Below are 12130 nucleotides of genomic sequence, written 5' to 3'. Positions count from 1 at the left end.
CCACCTAATGCCACCTAATGCCACTTGTTGTCTTGTATGGGAAGTTGGCGAGACGAGCGTAGCATGCTTTGTTTTCTTTTCACCCTCACTGGCGAAATTTGGCTGGTGTTATTCTTTATTCTTTCTTATTAATTCTTTTTTAATCACGAATGGCTTATGAGATACCAGAACCGTGTTTTATCCTTTAAACGCCGTGCAACATATTTTGAAATGGGACTTCATATTATACCATGGGTTTGGATGGGCCTGAACTTTGTAATAATGAGGTGGTTCCTCCCACAGTCCAGTATAAATGCAAATAACAACTTACTATTAACTATTATGACTTGGGTGAGCCTTTCAAGAAAAAAAAAAAAAAAAAAAAAAAAAAAAAGAAGAGAAAAGGGGAAATTGAGGAAGGGGTGGAAATCCCATGGGGCCCTGGCGGATGTTTTGACTGGTCGTCATATGATATTTAGCCGCTCACTCTAGCTGAAGCATGTTTGGTGAATCTCAGCTTCTCGATAGTTAAACAACGTTATCTGTCTCCAGGTCAGATGATGTGTCAAATGTGCCTAGGCCGTTAAGATCTTACCCTACAGCACTGGAGAGAAAGTGAGAGAATGATATTTATCCCTTGAAAGAGAATGATACGGGCAGGAGTGACTTTTCGGAGATCCTGCGGCAGAAGCTCAAGCTTGTTCAACGGGCCAGATGCATCGGGACAAGCACTCTATGCGCCTGCGACATGCAAAGCCGGACTTCCTCGACCGCCGATATCTGACTTTGGTTTCATTGTGGTTTGGATTGTCTACTTTCGCTGATGGTTTGCCGTGCTGAAAGCGCCTATGGCTCTATAGAAGCCGGTCAAGACGAAATGATTGACGATGGCATTTAACACTGCATAGATAAATGCAATAGACAACCTCCAAAAGTGCAAAGATAATGATGGTAATGATAAAAGAAACAGCCATCGGCTGTCTCGTCTCTGCCCATTTCAATTGTCCCCAAGGAAAAGAGCATTTCACAATCTCTCCAACGTCGCACTACTCTTCTCCTAAGCTCTCCCTAACGCATTGCCTCACTCTCCTCTTGAACTCCTTTGGATCCTCTCTCCATAGCCTTGCCGCCTCCACATTAGCTGGGCTCTCATCGTTCGGGCTGCTCAGCATGCTGATCACCGACAGTAAGATCGTCTCGGGCGTTTGCACGGGCGACCAGCGCTCTGCGGCGGATTCGTAACCGTACTTGTCCTCTTCGGGAGGGTGGAGGATGGAGATGCAGACTTCACCGTTGGGGTAAACTGAGGACAAACAAGGAAGCATGATTCGTTAGTTCCCGTCTGAGATCAGAAGTTACTTTCTACTGGGGCGGTACACACACACACACGCACATGCATGAATGCAAAACACAGCGGAGAAGGAGGAAACTCACTATTTGGATGAAAGATAGGAGGTTCAAACTTCATTTTCGGAGGCAAATGCGGGTATTCAGGAGGAAATGACAGCCGGGCACGGAAGAAGCCACCTGGACGCCCCCGTGTCAGCATCGAACAGACTTAACAGGAGAGATTCATTCATGGACGCTCTGTGTGCTGCACGCACCGCCGTAGAACTTGCACTCATCAGAAATCATCAGCATGACCTCCCACTCGAAGATGTTATTCTCGTCCGTCAGACCGCAGCTTATTCCCGGAATATCCTTGTCCGTCTGCATCTGCTTGAGCTGGCGGCCCAGCAAGCCCGCTGCTGCTGATGCCGCCATTTCCTCTCTATTCGATCGTGGAGGGTTAATATAAGAGGGATCGTTTCCGGAGGGGACAGAGAAGGTTTGAAGATGGATCAGTCTGGTCGAAGAGGTGTTGCCGTTCGCTCGGTACAATAATCTCAGCAAATGGAACTACTTATATGGCTCTGGGGAAACGGAGCGAGAAATGACAGTTAAAAACAAAAAGTTCACAAGTTTGCTGAAAAGAAAGAAGAGCAGGAGGAAACTCAAATGCAGGCGAGATAGGATGAGTATTGATCCGCAATTTTGGATATTATTATTTCACTCTTAACTATGCGGGGGTGGGATGGATTGGATTGGATTGGGATGCGGTTGGGATTTTTTTGCTGGCGGGCGGCGGCGGTGGCGCCGAACAAAGCAAACAAAACAGCGGGAGTCGCGGACGAGGGTCTTCTTAATAACAGGCTCCTTCTCCCCACGTGAACCGCTCACACGCGCATGGGGCGAAAACGAGGTTGCGAGATGCGATGGCCCACGGGAAGTCAGCTTCGACCCGCGAAGTAATAAGTTAGGTCAATACCATTCAGTTATAAGGATGACCGGGAAGGCGGCCCGTCGCTAGCTGCGTTCTATGGTCCCGCCCGTTGATGGAAACGATATTCACCCAAGAGAATACAAAGCACAGAGCGGTTAACTAGATTATCTGCGGCTGTTGAGCCAGTCTTCACTGCAAATATTTACTTAGGAACAGTCAAAGGTTGCAAGTCGCACGTTATTTCATAGTTGTCTGCCTGATAAAAGAGCCCATCCTTGGGGGGGGGAACAGGATCAATACAATAAGACCAAAAAAAAGTCAATGGCCACTTAGCCGCGCCATCATGTTGCAACTGGATACAAAGGGAAGATAAGGATATAAATATATAGTGCGGAAGGTAGGGAAAAGGGGCGGATGTGCGGATGTGCCAGTGCGGGAACCGTTGAACAAAGATGATGAGTTAGTTCTTTCCGTCGAAAATTTTGTCAACGGTTCCGCCTGCGACGGTGACAATCTCTACAGCGAGAATCGCACCAAACGCGAAACCGACGGCCATGGTTATGGCAAAGTACTTGGCAACAAGCTTCATGAGGCGGACGCGCGACGGCCAGGTGAAACTCTTCCATGCATCGAGCGTTCCTAGACAACCCCCACCCAGCACGGCGGGCTCGATTTTTCCGTTAAACGTACGATCAAAGGGAACGATGGTGTCAACATCCGGCGAGAGCGCCGAAGCAGCAACACGGATCATGGTGACGGTGGCCGGGATCTCAATCAGGACAGTCAAAGCAAGCGTGAGCAGCAAGATAGCAATCGAGCCTGCTGCTGTTCCGGCGGTGGGCCTGTTGAGCTGTGGCATTTTCACGAGGGACTCGTCGTCCATGCGAATGCTGTGAATGGCGATACCGAGATAGAGGGGGATGAGGAAACAGATCTGAGACGCCACTGACTGAAGGGCAACCGCGGGAACGACCTTTCTCCAGATGCGATACGCGGGGATACGTCTCCAGAACGGTCGGGCGTTGGCCGATGGCTCCGAGATGACCGTGTGAACCCAGGTCAAGCTGATGGCAGTGAGTGCTACTTCTGCTGCGATGGTGGCCAAGGAGCGGGTAAGGAGGTGCGAATATGAAGCACCAAAGGAGAAGAGGTTGACGAGGATTGAGCGCGAAAAGACGTAGAGCAGGAAGACAGCCATTCCGCGGAAAGGGGCCCAGAAACCCCCGCGAGCCCTGAGATGTTTGAGGGTAGTCCTAATCTTTGTGGTTATGGGGCCTTTCTGAACCAAGTGTTCGGAATCAGCTCCTGGAAGGGTTTTCGGCCGTCCATCGTCATCCACGCTGTCAATCGAGACGTACGCTGCGGGTTGCGGATCTTCGACGATAGCCAGAGTGGGCACGATCATACCAAGTGTGTAGCTGATCTGAGACGACCGTCCGTCAGCGAATAAGCTTTCACTGGGACGAACCGGTTATGTTTGTATGGAGCCACTTACAATGCCTAGGACAAGTAGGAAAGCAAACGTCGTCGTCGCCAGTATGAACAGAGCCATGGGAGATCCCTGGGGCTTTCCGTCGCCGTCGGTATCGCCGCTAGGGCTGTTGGGCTGGCGGACCATCCGGATCGCTCGCGGCATCTCGGATACAGCCCTCTTCACCAGATGGTGAGCCGCAGTGGAGACGGCGCTCGACATGGCTAGATAGGAAAGATCAATAAAACTCGGATAGGTATGGAGCAACTCCGTACAGACAATGAATCCAGAAAAAGATGGGGAGTGGGAGCGAGAGATGCGTGGGTGAAGGAGAGTCGGCGATGCAGCAGGCAGCAGACGGACAGGAGACTCGGGCAAGCAACAGGTGCCTTAGGGTAACTAGTTAGTTCCTTGGAAAGGTGGCCCTATGGAAGAACTATTGCCCGGGGAGTGACAAGGAAGTGGACTGCCCCGAGATTGTTAAAAATAGGCATTCTAAGCTTTATGAACACGAACCCCTTGAATGAGTTGCTCCGTACCCCATACCCCGTACACAGATAGCTTGCTGAACATCTAGTGAGCAGACTCTTCAACTAACTAGCTAAAATTAGGGAATTAAGACTCGGACGAAAATCTTACAGAAAACCACATGAGGCAAATACCTGTGGGTAAATAAATAGGTATGAGCAGATAGATTACCGCCATCCTATAGGATATTCACCAAAACCCGGGCCTAAGTCTCTAACGCATTTCCGATAGCTGTCCTAGAGAGAGCTTTTGGTGAGTATATCCACTATCATATCACCCATACAGACATGTTCTAATCAGACTTTGTTTGTCAAAAACCACTTCCCTTAAGCAACAGGATAGATATCTTTCCTAAATAGATCCACAGCAAGGTAACTAGATCTTTGCACCACCATATCTCAGATAGTGGCAAGTTACAGGTTTTACATACTTGTCATCTACCCCATCCACATCAACTTGTCTCCCCCTGCTGAAGAGCCCGCATGATATCATCCTCCTTCTAGTCCTCAAAGGACGTTTTCCCTGTGTAGAAGACATAGGCCAAGGCTATGGAGATCATCTTCAATTGTTGGAGGAGGATTAGGACCATTAGGTCAGTTCCGCGTCCGGTGGGGCGATATATAATTTGCTGTCGTCAATCCACTCCAGTTGCTAGAATCTTTGTCTACCCCAATCGCTTCACTGAAATCACACAGGCGGGGCCAGCTAACCGTGCAGAGCAGACAGTTAGCAGGCTTAATATCACCATGAACAATTCCTTTGCGGTGAAATTTGTGTAAGACTGAGCTCATCTGGTCCATAAAAGCCTTGCGTTGAGGGGCATCCACAGCTTTTGGATCGAAAGGTGTCTCAAGATCCACGATAATCCCGCTCATCCTTATTTCTCCTACTTCATCCATCCAGAGAGATCTTCCATGTACTTTAATAGCACATTCCCCCGCTGCAATCATGAGATTCAAATCCATGTTGGCTAGAGGGAGTCTTGTATGCCTTCAGTTCGTGTTCCTGTCGACAGATTTGTGAATTCGGCAAAAATGAGAGAGGCTGATGTTCAATTGCATCAATAGCAGCCCCCTAGGCCACAGAGCCCAAAGTTCGGCCTGCATGCTGGGAATTAGCGCGAGAACTGTCCTCCTGTTGCTGAACACATACCAGAGATACCCCATCAAGCTTGTGCTTTTGCCGAGTCATCATGCACTGTCATCTTAGCTGTTAACTGGAAGGGAGGTGCCTTATGAAGAGCATATGCAAGTCAATCAGTGACAGCAGTAAAAGAATCCTGGAATATCAGCATCCATATTACAAATAACTAACCAAGGCGCAGCGCTCAAACCGGGCGAGCAAACGGAAACCTTTTGTTGGTTCTTGGTTGGAGCATCATTAGTTAACAAACAATCTGGCTTCTTGTTGCCTGGGGCCAACAAGCAGTTTCATATTCATTGACTGTCTATGCATCCCCAGGGGCCAGTAGTGGCTATGTACTGTGCATGCAGTACTTGCACAAATACCTATGAATGTGGTTTGTAGCTGGGTATTAGCTCTGATGTACCCTGTAGTTAGTGCATTTCATGGGTTCGAGTCGACACTTTCACTGCTTCACAGAGAGCCTTCGCCCAAGCACCTTTGACCGTAAGTTGTTGTGTTATTGCCCGCGCACCCAAGAGGAGAGACCTGAGCAGCGGATTTCCAAACTGCGCGGCGGGCGGCGAGGATCAGCGGGCGCCTAGGTGGCTTGGCATGCTTAAGCTGGTTCCGGAGTTTGGTGAGGCTCGTCTGGATTGCATCTCCGTCTCTCCCACCCCAGCAAGTCAGCGGCAAGCATCACCACCACCACCGCTACCACCACCACTGCCATCCAGAGAGTGCCCAGCAAGCTGTCTAACACAGAGCCACCGCCTTTTCATTCTCATTATCACTCCATTCCACGCTCTCCTTACCTTCTCTCAGTTGAAACTCCCCAATTGCCTCGCATTCGCCCATTTGATTTTCTACAAGCGTCCACCGCCCAACCAGCAACGCGCCCGCCATCTCCAGCTATTACCCCGCCGTCCTTTGGATGTGTACTTATATAATTTCGCAACCGAATCGCTGAATCCCAGTCCCACTACCAACAACAGGAGAACGTCATTTACTTAGTCTCCTCCACACACACACACTCTGAACATTCTTACCGGGAACCATGGGGAAGTCGTAAGTGCCAATCCGGCTTGTGCTGTTCGAAGTGGCCTGTCGAGTGCCTCTTCACCACTTCTCTCCCGTGTTTCGCATTTTCGCCCTCGCGGAAACCCTCCTCTCTGTTCTTTTCTTTTATTCTTTCTTCCCCATATTTTCACCTTTATACGCATTGTTTGAGCACCGATACGCGGCTGGATCTCTAAATGGGCGCATGGAGTGGCATGCCCTGGAATGAATCACCCTTGGCAATTCGCTGCAATTCGCTGACCATCCCCGCGCATTCTCTAGACAGTCGAAGTTGTCCCCCTCGCAACTTGATGAACTTCAAAAAGCGACCCATTTCGACAAGAAGGAGTTGCAGCAATGGTATAAAGGTATGTTCCCGGTTGGTTTCTTGGGCCGACTCCTACACACCGAGCGATGCTGACGATCTTTCTCCACGCAGGGTTCCTGAAGGACTGCCCCTCCGGCACCCTTACGAAGGAGGAATTCCAAAAGATCTACCGGCAGTTCTTCCCCTTTGGCGACCCGTCCTCTTTTGCGAACTACGTTTTCAGAGTATTTGATTCCGATAATAGCGGCATGATCGACTTTAAAGAGTTCATCTGCGCCCTATCGGTGACCTCCCGCGGCAGAATGGAAGACAAATTAGACTGGGCTTTCCAGCTGTACGATATCGATGGCGACGGGAAGATCAGCTACGATGAAATGCTCGCGATAGTCGAGGCTATATATAAAATGGTGAGATAACCCATCCGCCCCAATTGGCTACCCTTGCTGCTTATTTGGTTCTGAACAACTTTTGCAGGTTGGGTCAATGGTGAAGCTCCCAGAAGATGAAGATACCCCTGAAAAGCGCGTCAAGAAGATCTTCCGGATGATGGATAAGGATGAGAACGGAAGCCTGGACATCGCCGAATTCAAGGAGGGCAGTAAGCGGGACGAGACCATTGTCAGCGCCCTATCGCTTTACGATGGCCTTGTTTAGCCGCCTTGCGTGCTCGTTTCCTCTGATAGCTGCAGCCTTTCCAACCTGTTGGATCGTCCCTGTTTTCCTTTTTTTTTTTTTTTTTTTTTTTTGCCCCCTTCCCAAGAAAGGCGATCCCCATTTCCCAGTAAATATATCCTTCCGTTTCATTATGTTTCCCAATTCTTATGATACATACACCTTGTTTCCTCTAGCATGTCAGATGTACGATCCTGCACGAAATGTCCCCTTGACCTTTTCTACGAACTCTTTTTGCCCTTTTTATGGTGGGGCGTCACTTGCCATTGTACCTGAATTGTTTAGTTACGGCTTGTGTTATCGGTGTGTTTCCTTCGCCGCAAGGCAAGGTTCTCGAAGGTCGCGGCCGGCAATGAGCTTCCAGCCTGCTAGGAGTTCGCATCACCACTCCCCGCTGGCACGAAGCGCCGTATTTTCGTCCCTTCCCCGCTAAATGTTCATATTCGCCCGTCCAGGTCCATCGACGGCATAGCGGGGTTCAGTTTCCAGCCTCAAGCTTCCCGGCATATAGGGGGCGTCGCGCCCCGCCCACTACACGAATGGCTTGGAGAAACCGTTGCTGTTGCTCCGCCTATCTGACATCACTCCTCTTCTTGTACTATTTTTCTTTTTCTCTCTTTTTCTTTTTTTCCTTTCCTTTCCCCTTTCCGTTCCTTTCTTTTTTTTTCTTTTTTTTCCTCCCTCCTTTTTTCTTTTTGACGAAACGCCGAAGTTCTGTTTTCTCTTGGCGGGCCTTTGCATGACTGATGGCGGTGTAGGTCTGATTTTGAATATTGCTTGGTTGAGTGATTCTTGGGCTCCGGCGTCTACTAGTTATTAGTTAGTACCCCTGCGTGTACGAGAACTTAAGAAAGCAAAGTGAATTTATAACATTAAAACTCGAGCCAGCGAGGCCATCATCGCCCCCTGTTCACTCTTCTCCCGCCCCCCGTCGCTCCTCGCTGCCCGTTCCAGGCGATGCGCCGTGCTTGGCTGATGTAATCACCCTGTTAGTTGGTTACATAAGCCGAAGCTCCAATTTGGACAGCTGCCTTGACGTGCTGTCTCTCTCTCTGTCTCTCTCGCTCGCTCACTCACACGCACTCCCTTTTCTTTCCATTCTGTCTTCGGTGTTGTGGCATCTGCTCATTCTTATTGCTGGCGAGATATGAGTTGACTGCATCTGTTCTCCGCTCCATTTGCATTGACACTCATGAATTCGTGACTTCTTCAGCGCTTATATATAACCGTCACATACATAGCCACCAGCAATCGGTTCGTCAGGTTGAGTTGGACAGCGAACCCTCCAGCGGAGAACATGTGCTGATGACAAGTCTCTCAGTCTAGGTAATATCTCAAAATGCGGCCCTCGTTTCCAAATACCCTTCACCTCCTTTCCCCCCTCTTACTCCTCTATCCACACTTTTCATCGGCGTTCTATCTTCCGGGTGTTGCGCCAACCTCCTACGAAGTCGGCCAAAAGGTTCCGCTCCATGTAAACCGCGTCTCACCAACTGTCTCTGAACACGATGCTCAACTCCATTCCATAATTTCATATGACTACTATTACTCGGACTTTATGTTCTGCCGGCCTAAAGACGGGCCAGAGGATGTCAGAGAATCACTCGGCAGTATTATATTCGGCGACCGCATCCAGACATCTCCGTTTGAGATCTTCATGGCCAAGAACGAAACCTGCAAATTGCTTTGCCCGGAGGTCGTGTTTGACCCGGCGAGCAGTAGTTTCGTCAATCAGAGAATATGGGATGGGTACAATGTGAATTTGCTTATAGATGGGCTCCCTGCGGCGCAGCTGAGCGAGGATCCGCAGACAGACGAGGAGTTCTATAGCCCTGGATTCTTCTTGGGCGAGGTTGATAAAGATGGGAGCAAGTTGCTGAACAATCATTATGATATCTATGTTGATTACCATCGTGCAGCGGCTTTGGGCAAGACAGAGCAGTACCGCGTCGTTGGCGTCTTAGTGAACCCTTCCTCGCGAAAGCCATCAAAGGTCCTGAATGATGATAAAAAAGCTGAATGCTCACCGAACGGACCTCCGGTTTCTCTCAGTGAAGACGAAGACACGACCGTCGCTTGGACTTATAGTGTCATCTGGAGGGAATCCCCGACAGCCTGGGCCACGCGCTGGGATAAGTACCTGCACGTCTATGATCCCAGCGTGCATTGGTACTCGCTCATTTACTCCGCGGTTTTTGTCATCCTGCTAGTGGCCCTAGTTAGCACGATCTTACTCCGAGCACTACGAAAAGATATCGCGAGGTACAACAGGCTCAACATGATCAACCTGGACGACTTGGATGGAAATCCGGCTTCCGTCGAAGATGGAATTCAGGAAGATTCTGGTTGGAAGCTCGTGCACGGTGACGTATTCCGTTGCCCGAAACAGCCATTACTGCTGAGCGTATTCTTGGGAAATGGCGCCCAGCTCTTCATGATGACTGGCCTGACAGTTCGTAAGTGGTACCCCACGGCAAGTCGATACGTTCATTGGTGCTGAGAGAAAATAGTCTTTGCCTTGTTCGGTCTTCTCTCTCCGTCGAACAGAGGGTTTTTGGGAACAGTCATCCTGATACTCTATACTTTCCTCGGCTCTATCGGCGGCTACGTTTCAGCCAGAGCTTATAAGTCGTTTGGAGGTGAAGCTTGGAAGCAACTCATCATTGCAACGCCTCTCGTGTTACCGGCTATTGTGTTTTCGGTGTTCTTTTTCCTAAACTTCATCCTCTGGATTAAAGGGGCCAGTGGCGCTGTGCCTTTCACCACCATGGTAGTTATAGTTTTGATATGGTTTATTATCAGCGTGCCTCTCAGCGTGGCAGGCAGCTGGATCGGGTTCAAACAACCGGTATGTGTTTCAATTTCCTGTTCGGGCCCTCAGGGATATCCTAACAATCAATTTATCAGGCTCTCGAAGGGCCGACGAAAACAAATCAGATCCCCCGTCAGATCCCTCCAGCGGTTGGTTCGCTCCGACTGATCCCGTCTACTTTGATTGCCGGCTTACTTCCCTTTGCGGCTATCTTTGTTGAGTTGTACTTCATCATGAATTCGCTCTGGACCGGTAAAATCTACTATATGTTTGGCTTTCTCTTCCTTTGCTACGGTTTGATGATCATGATGTCCGCCATGACCACTATACTCCTAGTATATTTCCTTCTCTGTGCTGAGGACTACCGGTGGCAATGGAGATCGTTCATCGGCGCCGGCATGACGGGCGGGTATGTTTTCATTAACGCCCTTATCTTTTGGGTAACACGGGTTAGCTTTGGCGGAATCACTGGCGCCATCCTTTATTTGGGATATTCGGCATTGTTAGCATTCTTAGCTTTCATTCTGACTGGTAAGCTTTGGCTGTTGCTACATTTTGGTCGGGGAGACGACAATCTAACTATACATTCTAGGCTCGATCGGATTTTTCGCCTCCTGGGCGTTTATTCACCGTATATATAGATCTATCAAGGTAGACTGAACCAACTATTGTGCAATTGGCAGATAAAAATAATTATCACTTGCCAGCTTGCCTGTGGAGGATTGAATGGAGTTCTTGGTTTTAACAATACCTCAGTAGCAGCTATGATGTTCTTAGTCACCAGTAGTGCCCAGGCGCATTTCAAAGGAAACTGCAGCTATCCTCGCGCAGTCTCTCACCGTCTGCCACGCAAAGCCGGATGTCTCGGCCGCACTGGCACATCTCACAGAGGGTTGTCTAGAGCTGCTTGAACCTTATCCTTGATATATTTGGAATTGTTCTTGCTCTTCCTGGTGTTTTTGAGCAAATAGCTTTCATAACCATTCTCAACCTTATCTTCTTTGTAGTACACGTGCACGCATGCGCATGTTTCCCTCGGATCCTTACTCCAATCGGACGCGGAGCCCAGTCGAAGCGTGATATGCTTTCGTTCGTCCGGGGTACTGCCGGAGATGTGGTCGCCCGAACTAGAATTATACTCAGTGCTGCGCGTAATTAATCGAGTACTTGCGCACTCACGTTACCATAGCGGCCGCAACAGGGACAGCGCGGGACTTAGTTGGTGTCTTCCCGTTTACGTCCTAGGTGATGGTTAGCGATCAAATTGAAATTTGGATTTAAAGGGCTGTAATAATTTTTCCCCATCATTCCAGCGGGTCAAGAAAGTCTCAATAACTTTCAGCTCATGGTCCAATTTAGCCCCGGTTGGGACATCGTGGAGGTAAAGAACTACCACTCCACCGATTGTTTTCGATGCTGAGGACATTGCGAGGCGGACGTGTCAAACTCATTCGAGATTGGAGCGAGTAGTCAGAATCGGTTGAAGTTGGTATTGGAATGAGGACGAAGCAATCAGGAACGCATGCCCTTTTACGACTGGCCTCCAGGCGGTGCCGAGTTGAAAACTGCGGCCGCTGAGAAGGGGCGAGATAAATCTGCTCTTGCCGCCCATGATAATTGGTCGCGAGACTTGGCTAAGCCAATCTTTGCGACTGGCACGCTCATTCATGGGTGGAAATGTCGGATAGCTTTGGCACCCAGCATGCGCAGGAGCAACTTGGGAACAGCAATATAGCTAAGGATAGCCGTCCAACACGGATAATGTGAGACCCTGAGGGTATGTGAGCTTGTGGCGCACCCATGCTCAACACATTACCACATCATAATAACGAATCATCAGAGTTCCCAGCCTTTCGGGTCCGGGGCTTTTATCAAATAGGGGTCGAGAGGAGTGCA

At 49.4% G+C, this 12130-nt stretch overlaps 5 protein-coding genes across 5 annotated transcripts; 2 read left to right on the top strand and 3 right to left on the bottom strand.

The window, feature by feature from the left end:
* Positions 1-846: 846 nt before the first annotated feature.
* Positions 847-2055, bottom strand: CIMG_02861 (ubiquitin-conjugating enzyme E2). The gene is made up of 3 exons (XM_001249089.2): positions 1584-2055; positions 1414-1506; positions 847-1282 (listed from the first exon to the last, which is right to left on the bottom strand). The coding sequence occupies exons 1-3, from the start codon at positions 1741-1743 to the stop codon at positions 1026-1028; spliced, it is 510 nt and encodes a 169-aa protein (XP_001249090.1). The 5' UTR covers positions 1744-2055; the 3' UTR covers positions 847-1025.
* Positions 2056-2378: 323 nt separating this feature from the next.
* CIMG_02862 (uncharacterized protein) lies at positions 2379-4027 on the bottom strand. The gene is made up of 2 exons (XM_001249090.2): positions 3738-4027; positions 2379-3665 (listed from the first exon to the last, which is right to left on the bottom strand). Exons 1-2 carry the CDS (start codon positions 3933-3935, stop codon positions 2703-2705), a joined length of 1161 nt encoding a protein of 386 aa, XP_001249091.1. The 5' UTR covers positions 3936-4027; the 3' UTR covers positions 2379-2702.
* Positions 4028-6420: 2393 nt separating this feature from the next.
* Positions 6421-8300, top strand: CIMG_12617 (calcium-binding protein NCS-1; the record flags this gene model as incomplete). The annotated part of the gene is made up of 5 exons (XM_001249091.2): positions 6421-6431; positions 6705-6790; positions 6862-7157; positions 7225-7348; positions 7599-8300. The coding sequence occupies 5 exons, from the start codon at positions 6421-6423 to the stop codon at positions 7853-7855; spliced, it is 774 nt and encodes a 257-aa protein (XP_001249092.2). The 3' UTR covers positions 7856-8300.
* A 224-nt stretch (positions 8301-8524) lies between these two features.
* CIMG_02864 (endosomal integral membrane protein) lies at positions 8525-10961 on the top strand. The gene is made up of 5 exons (XM_001249092.2): positions 8525-8676; positions 8744-9878; positions 9933-10270; positions 10330-10765; positions 10827-10961. Exons 2-5 carry the CDS (start codon positions 8762-8764, stop codon positions 10892-10894), a joined length of 1959 nt encoding a protein of 652 aa, XP_001249093.1. The 5' UTR covers positions 8525-8676; positions 8744-8761; the 3' UTR covers positions 10895-10961.
* Positions 10962-11277: 316 nt separating this feature from the next.
* CIMG_02865 (uncharacterized protein) lies at positions 11278-11660 on the bottom strand (the record flags this gene model as incomplete). Its single annotated transcript, XM_001249093.2, has 3 exons — positions 11278-11361; positions 11419-11475; positions 11571-11660. The coding sequence occupies 3 exons, from the start codon at positions 11658-11660 to the stop codon at positions 11278-11280; spliced, it is 231 nt and encodes a 76-aa protein (XP_001249094.2).
* Positions 11661-12130: the final 470 nt, after the last annotated feature.

The sequence above is a fragment of the Coccidioides immitis genome (assembly GCF_000149335.2).
Source record: "Coccidioides immitis RS genomic scaffold supercont3.1, whole genome shotgun sequence".
NCBI lineage: Eukaryota > Fungi > Ascomycota > Eurotiomycetes > Onygenales > Onygenaceae > Coccidioides > Coccidioides immitis.
The sequence above is the reverse complement of the archived record's forward strand: the minus strand, read 5'-3'. Positions and strand labels throughout refer to the sequence as shown.